Source organism: Chanos chanos, chromosome 3 (genome assembly GCF_902362185.1).
Source record: "Chanos chanos chromosome 3, fChaCha1.1, whole genome shotgun sequence".
Classification (NCBI taxonomy): Eukaryota; Metazoa; Chordata; class Actinopteri; order Gonorynchiformes; family Chanidae; genus Chanos; species Chanos chanos.
The window spans coordinates 52,303,581-52,321,627 of NC_044497.1; the positions used below are offsets into that span (position 1 = coordinate 52,303,581).

General features: G+C 41.4%; 1 protein-coding gene and 1 non-coding gene across 2 annotated transcripts; both read left to right on the plus strand.

Annotated features, from left to right (window-relative positions):
* The first annotated feature begins 7,014 nt into the window (after nt 1–7,014).
* On the plus strand, nt 7,015–7,097 carry trnal-cag (transfer RNA leucine (anticodon CAG)). Its single transcript has one exon. It is a non-coding gene; the product is annotated as a tRNA-Leu (tRNA).
* Nucleotides 7,098–14,446: 7,349 nt separating this feature from the next.
* On the plus strand, nt 14,447–17,447 carry npffr1l3 (neuropeptide FF receptor 1 like 3). The gene is made up of 3 exons (XM_030768049.1): nt 14,447–14,810; nt 15,708–15,807; nt 16,496–17,447. The coding sequence occupies exons 1-3, from the start codon at nt 14,447–14,449 to the stop codon at nt 17,445–17,447; spliced, it is 1,416 nt and encodes a 471-aa protein (XP_030623909.1).
* Nucleotides 17,448–18,047: the final 600 nt, after the last annotated feature.

Sequence of the window (18,047 nt, forward strand, 5' to 3'; positions counted from 1 at the left end):
TATTTTGTACATTTTGTATTACTTTCAGTTTGAATTATGAATATTTTTCTGTTGGTAAAGATGTCTTAACATAATTGCTTAATTGTGTAAATATTTTAAAAATAGCACAAGTAATCAAACAGATTTTTAAAGTGGTCAAGTAGTTAGTACTTGAATTACAAGTGTTTGAGTCACAAACATACCAAAACAATTGACTGTGTTGAAACACTGAAAATTGTACAAATAAAAACTGTATCATGATGAGGATCAGTGGCTAAAGAAAGCAATGAATTTGACTGGTCAACCACTCATAGTACTATGTAGTCTGTTGAAGAATGTCTACAACAGCATTTACAAAGACAGACTATGGGAAACCCACCCATGATCTGCGGCAGACTATATTCCATTGAATAACTGTAACATACCAGTTGTTATTGTAGTAATTATAATGATTCCAACACTGAAAAGAACATATCACGTTAAAATGTCTGGGTTAAATGAGAAAGCTGTCAATGAATTGTAGATCTCTGTTCTCTGTGCACCACAAAGCATGAATGCTTAGTATATTTTGGATGCAGAACTTGATTCAGATATGAGACTGAACAGCTTTAATGATGTCTCAGTCAAAGCAAAACTCTTTTTTTTTTTACTGCTCAACAAATTCCGCACTGCAACGTAAAGCTAGTTTTACTCTCCTATACAGATTTCCCGTTGTCAAGGGACGCTGGTGTACAAGGCCCATCTGCTGCCACGCGTTGCAGTAACACACCATCTGGAAACAAAAAGAAAAAGAGCGGTCATGTCAGACATTGCCAGCATTTTCCGGCAATGGACACTGTACATTTAGCAGAATTACCAAGCTGGGAAGATGCCCTAAGTTCAGAGCTCCCCTACGAAAACCTCCTCCCATCGAGAAGAAGACCTCTTCTACCGTCACGGCATCCGCCAAAGAGAATGAGCCCGCTTTCAAGTGTTAAAGAGAGACAAAAGTGTAGAGCGAATTCAAAGTACTACAGGACTTCTGCCAGATCGAGATGGCTGAAGAGTCAGTCAGATCACTTGAAAGCCCTTACTCCCAGACCCCAAAAACCTAAACCAAAATCGTCACCGGGAGGGTCCAAGAATCGACCCAAATCTGTGGCTGGTATGCTGGAGGGTGCTGGAGATGCGGGCTGTACGTCAGTCTCTCGATCGATTAGGGCCCTGCAGCTGTGCAGCTCCAGCTCAGAGTCATCGCCCTCACCTCAAGCCAGTCACGCCACTCCATCAAACAGGCGGCACTCCTCCAGACACATCACGCCGGCCTACCGCACCCGCCGCTACAGACACCAGTTGCGGTGGTATCAGGCTCTGCAAAAAGAAAGGAAGATCAGACAGCACAAAAAATTACTGGCCCAGTTAGACGCAAAGGTTAGTGTGAAATGAAATCAGCTAATCAGTCCCATCTTTGTGTGTGTGTGTGTGTGTGTGTGTGTGTGTGTGTGTGTGTGTGTGTGTGAGTGTGTGTGCGCACATGTGCATTTTGTTTCTCTTGTTGAAATTGAGGCTACTGACTTTCAGGAACAATTTTATTTTTGAGGCTATGTGTTTTATCATGCTACTACATATGTGATGAGGGTTGACTTGGTGTGTCTATGAACTATATCTCCATTTGACGCTAACAAACTGTACTGCAGTTTCAGTTGCTCCCATACTTCGGGCGCAAGTTTTATTGCATTTTCAATATCTTATTCTCTTGTAGGATGTAGAGATCTCTGCAGGGCATTCAAGTGTAAGAGGTATTCCCTTTCAAGACTGATTCAGACTAACAGACAGTTCAACAAAAAGGAAAGCAGTTGTCATTTTTCAAAGACTTTCAGCTTAGTCAGCAGCTATAACGTTAGAATATCTTAGTCTGCATTGTACAGTTATTAATTTCATTGTAGCATCTGTATACGGATTGGTGTGAGCGTTAAGAATGTTTTACAATGTAAAGCTGGCCACAGCATCCCCAGTGTTCTCCCAGATAAAGCTTTGTTGGAATTTTCTGCTTTTTTTCCAAGGTTCTAACGGTGTGTGTGTTTTTTTTGTTTTTTGTCTTTTTACATCCACTTCTGACTCCTAAGATAATCAGACTGAAAGGAAGAAAAGAAAAAGAACCTCAGGGTCAGAGAGAAATTCCCGAGCCAACAACAAGTTAGCAAGAAAAACTGGCCGTAGGTCTGGGTGTCACCAATTGAACTGTAGCAGTTCCGATTCTCCTGTGTCGGAAGACAGTAGCAACGTAACTCCAGCCTGTGCCCGTTCCATTTCTGCCTTCGGTCCTAACGTTTCAGTCAGCTCCATTTCAAATGAGACCCCAAGGACCAAATCTAAACTTAAGTCACCCTTTACAGTCACCCCATCTGGAGAATTTACCATGAAACTCAAAATGCAAGCTTGTGTCCAGACTTCTGAAAATACTCATTTGGGACAAAGTCCCTTCCCAAACACAGCTTCTGTTAGAAAAGAAAGTCAGACTGGTCAAGGCCTCTCTGTAAAAATGCAGTCTGTCAAAAGCAGTGTTTTGTTGTCAGCTTCAAAAAAGCAACCAGTTAAAGCTAAGTCCCGAGTTGTCACAACCAATAAAATGAAAGATTCTGAAACATGTAAAATTTTATCAAAGAACGTTCCTAAAACACCCAAAACTCCAAACAAACAGAGGACTAAGTCCTCTTTGCGCCTGAAGAATTCACTCTCCCCTCATGGGTCATTTCTCACATCAGCCACAAGGACAGCTCATCCAGACAGTGAGGCTGTGTCTGCAATGTCTCTTGTACCTCAGCCAAAAAAACAGACTCTTTACTGTAGTAGCAAAAAGAACTTTTCAGAGAGCCAGAAGAACAAACTTATCCCAAGGCAAAGGGCAGCTGTCAAACACTCCAGTGACCTAAAGACTGGTACAACACCCAAAGGACTTCATGTTAGTCAATCTATGTCAAAGTTGTCTTCTTTAAATAAGGTTCTCCTTCCCTCTGAGGGAAGTACACAGAATGTATTGCTGTCTCATTTAAAACCTCCCCCATCACAGACAACTATTAGACAGAGTCTCCTTTCCTCTGAATCAGCACAGTCCAGTGAGGGATTTTCTCATGTAAAGACGCCAGGCAGTAAGACTGCACTTTCAAAACGGCAAGCATCTCTAATGCGATGTCAGTGTACACCCAGTAGCCTTTATAATGATTGTAAAAATAGAATGTGTAGGAATAATACCAGAAATAGCGGCCAGTGTGAGATGAGGACATCCTCCCAGAAGAAATCACTGACCTCACCCAGAAACCGAAAACTTACAAGCACCGCGGAGTTGAAGGTGGCTACCACAAACATAAAGGACAAATCAGCCCTCAAAATGAAGCCAGGTTTCAGAAAACCAGACACACCAAGGCCAAAGAGTAATCCCAAAAGTAGAAAATGCCAAGACACCAAGTCTGATGAGATTACGGTGAGGAAGCAAACGACGTCAAAGTCTACCTTTAAGAGTCTGTCCACTGAAGAAGACATGAAGTCACAAAGGACCACCTCGTCTCTTCAGCAGACGGCATGCCCCACTGCAGACAGAAAACAAGCCTGTTTGTGTGTTGCGCCTAAACAAAAGTCAGTAACCCCAAAATGTCCTGCACTGCCAGTTGTAAATACACAGAGGCACCTTCTCGCAGATAGTTCAGGACACTCTGACACTCAGAATAAATTGGTGAAGAAGAGAGAAACCAGTACATCTAACACCCTCTGTATACAAAGCTGCATGCCAGGTATATGTCTGTGCGTGTGTGTGTGTGTGTGTGTGTGTGTTTACATGTGTGAAAGAGAGGGAACAGTCACATTCTGGCATATTTAAATGAGGTATTCTAGTAATTTGGTTGTCTTTTGGTCCTTCCTTTAAGCTAAGAGCCAGGAAAAGATAACGGAGAGCCGCCAGCCAAAATCGCTTTGCCCGGCTCAAGACATCCGAGTTTCCCCATTACACTTTCCCGCTCCCAGCAGCCCGGAGCTCAACCACGTCATACTGAACGCTGTGAGCTTCATCCTGGGTTTAAAGCCCGCGGAGCTGGAGTCTGGTCCCGTCCAAAATTCAGCGTATGCCTCTCCTAGAACGGATCCCTCCGCTCCGCACGTGGACCCTAGCCAACCCTCCCACAGCCAAATGTCAGCTCCGCTAAGACGCACGATATGCATCACTGCTGAGCCTCTGAAATCTACACAGTCGTCCCTTAGATGCGAGTTCTCCTGGGACAGCTCTCAACAGTCTGACAGCCTCCAGCCCTCCTGGCCCGAACAGGTAAAAAAAAAAAGAAAAGAAAAAAAGTAGACTTAATGAAGATACTGATACTGAGTAAAGACGATACATTGTGTTAAGTCACTTCAGTTATGTTGTCTCCACTTAACCCACTTTTATATTGTTAGGTTTGTGAATACTGAAATGTGCTACTTGCTGCAGGATTATGTAACATACATACTTATGTACTTAGGGAATGACTTGTGATAACGGGAGCAGCGGTAGAGCTCTCTTATGTAAATTAGAACCCAAAAACCTGATACATCAACTCCAGACAGATGGCGGATGTGTGTGTGTGTGTGTGTTTGTGTGTGTGTAATACCATGCAGAACTGATTTTCCTGGCTTCACACATGAAAACATATGAAAAGACATGACAGTGGTTCCCCCAAAACGTACGTGTTTGAAATATACAAAGATATACATCTCTGGGCAGCCAGAAATCAATATTGGAAAATGTTCCCTCCAACCTGATCTGGCGTCAGAGTGAATCCGCATGAGAGACACTCGGACATGACTGTCTTCATTCTGCTGACACAAACAAAATTGCTCGGTGAACACTTCTGCTGTTTTGCTGTTATTCCGTTTTTTTTTTTTTAAAAACTGTTCTTGTTTGCAGAGGGTCAGCAGCATCATGCAGACATCCACAGCGACTGTTAGGATACCAGAGCTGTAAGTGATGTAAACATCTTTGCATAAAACTCCCCCTGCACTGTCTCTGTCAGCTTGTTAGTGACACTCCAGAAGCCGTCGTTTTGCAGACAAAATAGGGCAGTACCCGTCCAGTGGCTTAAATATGTAAATACCAAATGGGATGAAAACATTGCGTACCAAAGCATGTAGGGTTAGGAAGAACAGTTATGATATTATTAGAGATAATGGTGATTATGAAATGTTTAATGTTTTTTGAGAGTAATGTTTGGTCAGAACAGTAGGATTGATTGGTATGGAACGCACATTGATAAAGAATATTTCAGACTTTATCTGACACTGTACAGGTATGACTATGTTGTAATTATTTAACAAATGAAAGATGATTAATTTGTCACTGAATGCTCTAGACTTGTTTTTTCCACAGTGAAACTGTGAAAAGAAGAAGTATGTGTAGGTGGAGGACAACCCCAAAACAGATGCATTTTACATCCAGGCTGTAATAAATTGACATGTTTAAAGAGAGTTTTAGACCTTGCTTGAATTTAGTGTGAGAAGTAAGATCTGGTGAATGGTGCTTCATAATTTTTGGCTGTAACATATACCGAGAGATGCTGGATGCGTGGGCAGTGCAATCTTTATTCCAAAATGTAATCCAAATTGACAGTCAAAACAGGCAGAGTTCAGTACATGATGAACAGCCTATGAGGTCTAAAAAGTGAATCAAAAGTCAGGAATCAGACTATGGTTGATAACAGAGAAGCTAAACAGGGAGACTAACAAGGGACAGGTACAACACAGCTCAGTGCACTCAGATAAATGAGAGACTTCACAAGGGACTTATACAAGTGGCAATGAGACAATGAACAGAAAACAAGTGAACCTGATGATTAGACAATGAGCTAGTTGGACTGGTGTCTAATGAGTTGGCAAACTGGGCTCTGATTAGCCAGGAGGGAGGAAGGTAGAGAGAGAGGGAGAGAGAGAGAGGTGACATTAATCTTATAGCTTTGTCCATATCAAATATAGTATTTTGAATGAGAAAACATTTTGAGTTGGATGGGTTTTCATCTAGAGACTGGATAATATAGCTTTTATTAGTATTTCGTTCATGTGTAAAGATTTCTTTTAGTTTGGGAACTACTCAGCCCTACTCTAAATTAGGACAAGACCCCTTCCAAAGCATAGCCTCTGTAACAAAAGAAAGTCACACTAATAAAGGCATGTCATGCAAAGCAATCCTGTCTATGCAAGGGGAATGAGTAATCGGGTGACAGTAAATAACCATACAACCATGCAAATTGTATTTTTCTCAGACGCGATGTCAGTGTGCGCGTGCCGCAGACAGAGAGTGTAAGTGAGGAGCTCCATGAAACCCGACAGCGAGGGGAAAGCGAGATGCAGATCTCAGCGGAGAGGAACGGAGCTCGGGCTGAAAAATGAGGGTTGCGTGAACCATGAAGTGTGACAGAAACATGTTGATTCATCAACAAACACGAGCGTCCCGTTCGGTGCAAGGGAGGATGCGTTTCACACGAATGACCACATGATGGCAATGTTGTGTCAGGTCAAGGCTACATTTGAAAAGATCAATGGAATAGATATCAGATAATATTTGTCATGTTTTGTTGTACTTATTGTTAAAGATGTGTTTTTTGGATGAAATAAAAATGAATGAGTCAAGTGCTGCATAAATTCTTTTATGGCTCTCTGATGCTCAGTGCTTTATTGGGACCTTGATGTATTTTGGACTTTAGAAATACTGGATAGCTTTTTAAAGTGCTGTAGTTATATGCAGGGTCAACTTATGAGTGTGCAGCATAGATATTAATAAGATCAGGCAAACACTCAACTTTATGGACTTGATTTGTCTTTTTGCTTGGATTACAGCTTCCTCTTTGATTCTGTAACTTCTTGGCCTGATTAAATTCATGTATGAGTCAGAGACATTCATTTATGATTCATTTATCAATCTACAGTATTTTAAGTTGGAACTAATGTACCATCTTTTCATAATAGTAAATTTTAGTTTTGACTATACTGGCCCTTTACGTTCCATGCATCTTGTTCAGTATTACAGTACTGCAGCTGCATGTCAGGATGGCCGAGTGGTCTAAGGCGCTGCGTTCAGGTCGCAGTCTCCCCTGGAGGCGTGGGTTCGAATCCCACTTCTGACAGAGAGTGTTTTGGGACCAAAAGTTTGCCAGTTCAATCTCCAGGATCGACAGGAAAAATGCAGGCAGGAGGAATGAACAGTGCTTTCCCCTCCCTCAGTGGGCATGGCTGAGCTAGACACCTAACCCCCAGGTGCTGCGGCTGTGTGGCTGCCCACTGCTCTGGGTATGTGTGCTCACTTAACCCATCCAACACACCAGTAGTAAACACACACACCAGACACAGGAGCTGTGGGGCGCATTGCTTGCGCCTCGGGGGCACTGGGGTTAAGTGCCCTGCCCAAGGGCGCACAGCCGCGGATGTCGGTCCTGGGAATCGAACCGTCAACCCTTTGGTCATGAGCTCGATTCTTACCAGCAGTGAATGCAAGACAGGAGGTTAAAACAAAGTTTAGGCTCAAGCTCTAAAGTGAAAAAAAGTAGGCTCCCATGAATTCAACAGCTAAGATTATTTCTGTGCATATTTTTTTTTTTCAAGGAAGTGCCTCAAATTTTCAAACTGGATTCAGTTAAGATTTACACAGGTCAGATGCTGTGTCTGAAATTGCCCTCCGCTCACTACTCCCTACTCACTATTTAGTGTTTGGTACATAGAACACTCACTGGAGGGATACGGGCAGACAGCTGTTGATACATTTTGGACACTATTTGGATGTTACGCTGCTACATAATTATGCGCTGGATATTCGTAATGTTTTATCTCTGTCGCATAAACAAACGGCAGATCATCTGCATCTGATTGGTCTGTAAAGACTTGCCTGCTTTCGCGAGACAGGCCGCAATGCATGATGGTTTTAGTCAATCAATGTGCCCTACTGCTGTGCCCTACTTTTCACGATACATTGTGGGATACTCTGGGTGAACTATATAGGGTATAACAATTCTCACTACACCTTTGGACAGCACAACAAAATGGTGGACTCACTGTATAGTGCCCTATGTAGTTAGTGGTGAGTGGTTCCGGAAACAGCGAGAGAATACACTCACATGCTTTCGTTTCAGTAGTCCATATAGCTGGGTTGTTGTAACAACAGTGTTAGGCCATACTTGGTTTTACTAATCATGTACTCAGGTAGACTGATCCGAATGTAGTCATCCTCTACCATCCTAAATGTGACATCATAAAGTAGTGAAGATCCCCGATAATGTGCCCAAGGGTGTAGAAGTACTACCCTTTCAAAGAGCCAAGCTCCAAGCTCTAGGTAGTGGTAGTCATTGAAAGACTGCCTGAGGAAAGATATTTCCATGGCTACAACACAGTACATCTTGCACAATGCTCAAGTAGTCTGGAAGAGCATGATGTTCACACGAGCTTTTCCGCCGAGGTGCTTACAGTTAGTTCATTCAGGAAAAACTCAGACTTGGATCTCTCCATTAGTGACCAGCTGCTACATCTGACATGTTGTTTCTGTGAATTAAAAGTGAGAAGGTAGGAGAGCCCGGTCTCTAGATCTCACACATGGCGTCATTCCTCCAAAATGTTTGATAGTCATTGAGGAAGTGAACACACTCCAACGAGAAGTAACAACGCATGTCTATTTCTGTGGTGTGGTTGTGGATTTGGACTGCTCACATCTGTTTAAATGGGGCAGTAGGAGTTTCAGAAACTGCTTCCCCAAAAAAGAGAGATTAGAGCCATAGTAAGAATAGTGTCCATTATTTGGAGTAGATAATGGCAGAGAGAGACAGTTTCCCCCAGAGTAGCTGACCTTCATATTACCTCTGTGCTTTGATGTGTGTTTGTGTGTGTGTGTGTGTGTGTGTGTGTGTGTGTGTGTGTGCATGCGTGTGTGATCAGTCTAGAGTGCAGAAAGTCACAGTTTCATAACACAGAGATGAAAACTGTTGTGCTACTCTATGCAATTAATTCTTATTTTTTGACCTCTTTTAATCTTATGACTTAAGCCAAAGTAAACATCATTCCAAACGGATAATTATACTTACCCCCCCCCCCCCCCCCCCCCCCCAATGCCCTAGACACACACACACAGGGTTGGAATTATGGGGGGGTCTGACCCCCCCGAAAGAGGTAAGAGGTCTGAAAGAGGTCTGACCCCCCGAAAGAGGTAAAAAAAATACTGTAATCAGCACTAAATATCAACCAAAGTATCACACGTCAGCAGCTTGCCTCGCCTAAAAATGAACTCTCAGTTCATGACTTTCAGATAAAGCAACTTCGAGTATATCTCTTGCTAAAATAAGCATCAGAAACAGTAAAAATATCCCTCAAGATGAGTGTACTCTTCACTTTTGTATGCAGTACTCAGACGCTAATTCAGATGATGCTCTGCTCTGAAAATTGTTTTTAGAAGAAGTCTCTTCTTGGCAGCCCCGTCACATTCAAGGACAGCTGGTCGTGGAGAATTTGTCATGCAGAGATGTTGGTTTGTTTTGAGGATCTCCAACATCTGTCCACAAATTTGCTCTGCTCTCTGAATTTAATTTCTTATTGGCTGTGGTGTAAGACACATCTCTGGCTCTTTTGTACAGGAACGGCACATTATACTGAACAGAATTTTGTTTCTCTGGTTAAACATTTGTGGTTCTGTGAAGGACAGAGCCATCAAGTTCTTTCGGCAAACAAGCCCAGCTGGCAAAGATTACACAATTAGGGCGTAATTTATTCGCCAAAGTACTGCTAGGCCTTTTAGAAATGACTCTCCCTGACAGTGAAGGAAGAGAGGACATGTGCAGAGAGTTAATGACCATGAGAGAATCTTTGAGCTGTAAACCAGTACGTTTAATTTTACTGATCCGCACCCATCGAAAGTCAATTTCAATCCTGTTTTGTATGGAGAAAATAAAAAAATAAAAAAATAAATAAACACTTCACCAAGCCTGTCTCCTGGACACTTCAGTAACTCTTTAAAAAAACAAGGTAAACTTCATTCATGTTATTTTTGAGGCGGTTTACCTTTTTGCCATGTAAATGGGCTACAGTTGAGAACTTTCCTCTGGTGTTAGAGGGAATAAAGCAGAGACAAATTTAGAATGACATTACAAAATGTGAAAATAGAAAAGTAACCGGTGAAAGATAACGCTGTGAATAACTCTTATTTGTTCGATATGTAACTGTACAATAATGCAGATCCCTAACATTTGCCTCAAATTCAAAAGCAAAAGTGAGGCTTACTGAGAGTATATTCTGATGAATATGATATTCAAAACATATCTCATATCATAAATATTAATGTTGCCTTGAACAAATTGCAGGAATCGTTTGTCAAGTATCATTTTGAAACTACAAACCTCAGCATCTAAGTGCTGGAAGCTTCATGTTATTGGCTCAGTGGAAGTAGATGTGAAGTAAATGGCCATGATGAGGTTACCTGTATGTTTGGAGTCATCTTTTGTACCCTGCTACACTCTACATCAAATCAAACCTTCAGAATTTACACATATTACCCCAAAGGCATTAATAGCTTATTTTCCTGAGAGTTATCAAAACCTTGAGGCAGAAGGCAGGCACAAAATATGATATAAAACACAAAATAATTTAAAAAAAAGAAAAAAAAAACATTGAGGAAACTGGCCTACTGATCAGAGTTTCAGTGCTTGGTGTTAGTGTGCAACACACAACAGCTCTTGAGACAGTATCGTGCAATATCAGTCAGCGATTTTGATTTGAGTGTTGCATTATTCAGTATTCAGTTTGTGTGACTGCAATCCTAATCATACCTTTTTAAAAAAATTTTCAGTACATCTCAGAGCAATATCTCTAACTTTATTAACTGTGTATAACTGCAAAATCAAATTTACAGGTAAAGTACCCCAACTGCGATGCAATAACGGGAGCCGTTTTTATATAAACATATGATATTTAAAAATGTGTCTACACAAACCTCAGACATAACAGCTCGATGCTGATGTGCCTATGAGCAAAACAGAGAACCTCAAAGTTTCTCCAGAGGAGCATGACCCATGACACAGACAGAAATAACTAATGAATAAGTCAGCAATAATTCTCTTTGGATAAGAACATCAGATCACAGAGCAAAACCTTAATTGTGGGGCAGATCTTGACAGTATTATTACTGAGATGTAGCTACTTTCATCTGCCTAATGTGACATCTTACACAGAGAGTTTCCTTTTCAAAAAATTAGTGATCTTTTAAGAAATCTGTTTGACATTCCACCCTAAGGGTCAATACCCAATGAAACATTTTATTGTAAGTGGTGATGTATCGTTCACTTTATTAGGAGCTAAATCACCAACAAATTTCTTGAGAGTATGGCATTTTTCAGAAATTAACATAGTTTACTGCACTCTTAAAAAAGATCACTACATGTCTGACAGCCTAGCTCACTGGAAGATGCCAGAGTCTTGGTCACTATGACAATTATCTGTAATCTCCCTCGAAACAGCCAGGAAGTTACCCTTGTCCTTAACTGATATAGGATTACTTAATATGTGAAATATAGTAGAACATGGAAGCATTGAGTAAATTAGCTTAATCGTGCATTGCTGGAACTTTTTTGTCTTATAATCACACAAAGTGCGATTAAATTCTGACATGCTAGCTTTTTGACATGTTAGGCCTAATGGTTCACGAAATATATCACTGCTTTGTTTACTGTTTTGCATACATTCTGGATTAAAATGTCTGTTAAGCAGAACTCAAAAACATTTGTTTTATGTGACAATGAAGACCGAAGAGGAAGATTCGGGAAATTCGTATTAGATTTGACTACAGCTCTTGATCTCGCGCTGTTCAGACTTTCTCTTACGCAAAGAAAAACCTACCGCTGAGTGTGATGACAGTTAGTACCCGGCTTTCTCATTAGATGCCGATTCTTGGATGACACATTTTGCCACGGATAAAGATCAAAATGTGTGTAGTGCATTCTGAATGAACTAGTTGACATCAAAGTTAGTTTGCTGTCAAATGCAGCCGAATATTATATATATATATATATATATATAACCTTAATTAATTCCAGTATTCTTGATGTAGGCTACTGCAGTGGAGATGTCATATGCGTTTACCGCGGAGGTGGTGTTATTGGAAGCGTTAAATACGATTAAAAAAATTATGCTAACATATTAATAGTGGCAGGAAGCCAGGAGCGTCAATTAAGGGAGGTAAACAGCTATCTAAGTACACATAAGAATTTCCTGGTGATATGTCAGATAATATTTAAAAAAAAAAAAAGAAATGAGCGCCAAAAACTTCGCAGTACCAGAAATGCTTACCGCATCACGCATCTTTCATTAGGGCCAAATTTAGAGTAGAATTTTCTGAATGTGCGTGCGTGCGTGCGTGCGTGTGTTTGTTTAACATGTGCACTGTGATTAGCAATTAATTCCGCCAAACCCGCATAGTTCCTGCAACTGCTGAATGTGGGCTGGGACTACAGAAAAGACCTTAAGCGATGTTTGCTTGTCGTGCTGACACATACGCGCATTTGATAACTATAAGTATCTTACTTTTTTCATCCCAGTACGTATTTGGTATAATTGGTGAATGTACTTTAACATGGAATTTTAACAGTAATAGGCAGAAAACAAATCCTTTTGTAGCTGTCTGAAATTAGTCATGACACACGAGTTTTCTCACTTTGTGTGAGCACGCGCGCGCACGTTGGCATTATACGGGGCTGGCGTGTTGGGCAGTTCAGACCTTTACCGATGTTTGGTCATGCAGTCTCCCTGTACATAAGATAGCCTGGTCATCAGACGGAGCTGGCTTCCCTATAGTAATGAAGACATGAGAGATTATTATCTCAGCTAGAGGCAATTAAATATCTCCATATGAATACATGACTGAGCAAGATTCAAACTTTTTTCAGCGGCAAATATATCGCATTTCGTCGTAGTATTTTATAACCGAAGGGTTATAAAACAGGGGGAAGGAACATCACCTCAGACCATTTCCCAAACATCAGACTTCAGCCGCGTCAAGGTAAGATCTTTTCTTACTCTGTCAAACAACCTGAAACTTACATACAAGGACTGATAACTCGATTCCTGTTTTCCACCCAGTAACCAATAGTTGTCAAAAAATTGATCGTAGTCGTCAGAGCGTTACGGACAGAACATTCATGAACGTCAAATAATTTGCCACAAGAAAGCATTCGCAGATCGCCCTCGTTGCCTGTGGTTCAATGGCTTAGAAGTATTCGCATTAGGGAAATTATTCATAGTATTGAGTCCAAAAAACCCTTAGATTATAGAAGCTGCCTGACCTTTACGGAAAACAGAGGGAGATCGCAAAACAATCAGTAGTGTCAGTTTTGCTGCGACTTGACGGATGGCAATTAAATCAGCGGGTCGCTGACATGATTTTTAGGATATTTGATGCAGTAGAAATAAGTAATTGCCAGATTATTATTTTTCTGTTTGACACCAGCTCGAGCCGTTCTCACCTTGACAAATTGTGTTAGACTGTCTCCCACTGCTCCGTAAACAATTAAGCAAAAGCGCAAACCAGACTAGTCTAAATGAACCCGCGCATTATGTCTCTCATGCTTAGTATGTGTGTTTTAGTGGATTAGACCGGCTGATTAAGTGTCGGAAATATGAACTATACCCTCTGTGCGTAGATTTAAGCAGTGTCTCTCTAACACTGTTTCACTTAAACAAGTATGTTATTTGCGACAGAAGAGTGCGTTTTTTCCCCCTTGTAGTTCAGAACGGTAAACATAAACGAGAAGCATGATTAATTGAGACATTAGAATGCTCAGTATTACAGGGATGTATGTTCACTTTTATACGTTATCGGTCAAGTGTTGTATGGGATTGGCTGAGATCAAGATATTTACTTTATTTGGGCAGTAAGGTCACCAGTTACACCGAAAGAATTACCTTGTGATTATTTTTAAGTTTAGACTGAAGAGCAATTGACAATAAGATGGCATGTCATTTCATTTTTTCAGAGGTGAATGACAACAAAAAAGAAGAACAGAAACTGAATGATTGATGCTTAATTCTCCAGTGATTACCACTGCCTGGAAATCTTATGGTCACATCCATTTTCATCAGTTTATGGTCCCTATTTTACTTGTTGAGCATAACATATATAAGTCACAAATTATATAATTGTATGCCAGTCTGTGTGCGCCCACTCCAGGAGCTTTGACAAGAGATGGGTGTTCTATAACGAATCGTCGAGCGTCCAGCAGTGGTAATACGGCAATGTAATTGTACATTCAAGGGAGACAGCAGGCTTAAAATGTTCGCCCGAGCTTGTTTACAGGGTGTAGGAATACTTCTGTGCCTTGCTGGCATTAATATGAATGTGTATTAGATGAGGACAGTAAGAACAAGTGGTTGTTTAAATTTGTGTGTGTGCGTGTGTGCGTGTGTGTGTGTGTGTGTTTCTTATATGTCCTTAGATCCACTGTTTACCCCCATGGAGAGAAGCCCAGAGAGGGGGTTCCAGGAAATGGAGGACACATTGGACTTGCCCATCCAATATATGATTCCAGATGTCTTACCCATCAACCAGACCAATGCCACTAACTCCAGCGCCTTGACCGGCATCATCCTGTCTCCTTATTACCAGCACTCATTCGCCATGGCGACCGTCCTCACGCTGGCATACCTGTTCATCTTCCTGTTGTGCATGATAGGAAATGGGATGGTGTGCGTGATTGTTCTAAGGAACCGTCACATGCGGACCGTCACTAATATCTTCATCCTCAACCTGGCCATCAGTGATCTGCTAGTGGGTGTCTTCTGCATCCCAACAACTCTTGTCGATAACTTAATTACAGGTAACTGTCACCGCAACTATAAAATCAAATGTAAAAGCTATAAAACCCTGGCAGATGCTGGATCAGTATTTTTTCAGTCAGAATATGTTTATGTGGAGTAGGGTCCCCATGCCATTGTGACCATGTTACAGCACGTCAGAGCAGTGTCAGTGTTAGAGCAGTGTTATGTAGAACTAATGAAGACAGATGCCAGTGGCTTTTGATTTCTTCATGGGTCCACCTTCGAAACATTATAAAACTGTGAAATGAAGCGCTCACTTCAGCCAATCTTAGTACTTGAAAAGCTGGAAAATATATTTTAAAAATTGTGCAGGATGAACATTATAGTCATTTTTCTTTTGATTCTTGAGCTTGACACGATATTGTCAAAGAATATGAACATCACTGGAACGCCACGACATGATAAAAGCTTAACGACTATTTACCTATTTAAATAATGATTTCACTCTTTAGACAGATAGAAGCACTAAAAATAGGCTGACAGCTTGTTTGGTTGATGTGCAAAGCTAGACACTGTAATTTCCTACTAAGCTTTATCAAATCGTGCCAAAATTCAATGATTGATTGTCATGTGATTTCCATTAATACCGAAATATTTTTAGGATTGGATCGTAATGTATAATTTCTAAATTTCACTGCAGTGAACCCGTGGATTTTTTTCTATGCGGCACTTTCTATTAAGCCTGTGATATTCATTGATTTTTTTTCTTTTCACCAAACCAAATCCATTCAAACCATGTAAAAAAAAAAAGCAAAAAAGCAAATTTGAAACTTAACTTAGACAGGAAGGCCTTGATACACTTCACTTCCTTGTGCACTAGACGTGATAAGAGTGGATTTTGTAATATTTACCTGCAGATTTCACCTTCTGTGTTTTATTCTGTTCTTAATGGACAGGATGGCCCTTCAGCAACATGATTTGTAAACTGAGTGGTCTTGTTCAGGGGATGTCTGTATGTGCTTCGGTTTTCACCTTGGTGGCCATTGCTGTGGATAGGTAAGTAGATAAGGGCTTTTTTTTTTTTTTTTAATCAATGCAATAAATAATGTTGGAGCACAGAGTAACACACCGAATGAACCGCTGTTTTTTACACACTTAGTGTGAGTGTAGGAGTCCTGAGACTTTATAATCTGGTGCTGTGTCCCATTAATCACACAAGCATAAATGTAATACATAAATTTGTTATATTAGACATTAGTCACCTCATGATACACGGTCATTTTAGTACCAGAATTGACACTCCATGTGCTGCCCTTGTGAACTGCAAATTTGCTTTCCCTGAAGTGAAGGGACAAAAGATCATGAAATGAACTGTGGTTAGTTAAGTGTAACCGAGAAATATATTTTTTTTTTCAGCCACATGAAGTTTGACAGTTTGTAAAATATAGCGATTCAGGCAGAACTGCAGCTTTTTGAATATCGGCTTCCCAACTTTTCAGCACGTCCTTGTCACATCTTCTGTTAAAGTTTTGATGAAGCCTAGCTATGTAAAGTAGGGGCAACTGTGGTACTGTAAGTGTGAAAAGACACAGTAGGTGGATTAGCATTGACATCTGCAACTGTCATGTATCCTTACATCAAGGGCCTCTAATTGTATGAGAAAATGTAACCAACCAATCCCCTTTGGATTTTCGACTAACTTTTATTGTTTTCTTTCTTCCCCCGCACCAAATTTCAACCTAAGGTTCCGCTGTATTGTTTACCCTTTCAAGCCAAAACTTACCCTCTTTGTTGCTAAGGCAACCATAGGGATGATATGGCTATTAGCGTTGGTGATAATGTTTCCATCAGCATTGATGTTGACTGTCGAGCAAGAGAAGGGTCACTACATGGTTCATAACGACGACTACAACCAAACCTACCCGCTCTACTACTGCTACGAGACCTGGCCAGACCCAGAGATGCGTAAAGTCTACACCACCGTCCTCTTTGCTCACATCTACCTGGTTCCCCTCACCCTCATTATGCTCCTCTACGGGCGTATCGGAGCCAAGTTATACTCCACCACCGTCCTGGGCAGCGCAGAGCAACCCGACACTCCTCCTCAGTGGAAATCCCCGATATCTCAAAGGAAAGTTAAAGTCATTAAGATGCTGCTGGTCGTGGCTCTTCTTTTCATGTTGTCCTGGCTGCCGCTCTGGACCCTAATGCTCCTGACCGATTACGCCCGTCCCGAGGGGGACAAGCTGGAGCTCCTAACCGGCTACGTTTTCCCCTTTTCCCACTGGCTCGCGTTCTCCAATTCCAGCGTCAATCCCATCATTTACGGCTACTTCAACGAGAACTTCAAGAGAGGCTTCCAGGCTGCCTGTCAGCAACAGACGTGCTGTTACAGAGAGCAGGAGCGGTTAACCATGAGAAGGGGGAAGAGTGACATTCAGGCTGGTGGGTCCCAGGACGCAGTTCTGGGGAGCAACCTTCTCAACCTGGGAGTGAGGAACAGAGTCTACACCGACAGTGACTTGACGGGATGCGTGCACCTCGAGATGGAGCACAGGAGGGTGTCCATGGAGACGAAAAACTCGAGAGTTGAGGGGGGCAGCGGTGGAATATTAATCAAAAGGGAGCTTAACCTGGAAGACATAGAGAAGATTTCTCCTGCAGGGGCTACAGTGTACCAAGCCTGGGAGCTTTGAGAGCTCCGAGACAGCATGATATCAGACTGTGCTAATGGGAGATGTTTATTGTAATGTATGGTGAAAACGATGAGACAAGTATAAAATTGGTAGAGGGGCCTGCACAGTTAGGCTCGTCTAATCCAGTTGAAGGTGTCTGATAGTAGTCGTTCCTACCTCAATGAGAGCAGTGCCCTGAATGTAAATCGAAAGAGAAATGCTAATGGGTAAATGATGATACCCCTCAAGTTGTTTTTTTTTTCCCCCTCCTCCTTATGGGAATTGGCACATTTTCATACCTTGAGCACAGCCTTTCAGCCTCATCCAATGACATCTCCATTTACATTTAAATTCATTCATTTAGCAGACGCTTTTACCCAAAGTGGCTCACACGTTTAGTCGGTAAAATAAGTTCAGGTTCGTTCTGGGTCACAAAATTCTGATTCAAGTATCAAAGCTCATGCTACTTAGAACTATTACATCTGTCCACTGTTCACTAAGGCTACTGCTACCGCTTTAACTGCTTCAATATCATACAGTGTCACGTTTTGGATTCCTGGCAAATGCAACTATATGGGAATGACTCAGCCTTTGAATCCTGATTGTCAACATTTCTAACAC

What these genes read in the sequence shown, in the direction of transcription:
- npffr1l3 (XM_030768049.1), top strand. Translation starts at nt 14,447, where the DNA reads ATGGAGAGAAGCCCAGAGAGGGGGTTCCAGGAAATGGAGGACACATTG. An exon ending in TGTCGATAACTTAATTACAG is followed by an intron (nt 14,811 to 15,707) that starts GTAACTGTCACC and finishes CTTAATGGACAG; the next exon opens with GATGGCCCTTCAGCAACATG. An exon ending in GTGGCCATTGCTGTGGATAG is followed by an intron (nt 15,808 to 16,495) that starts GTAAGTAGATAA and finishes TTTCAACCTAAG; the next exon opens with GTTCCGCTGTATTGTTTACC.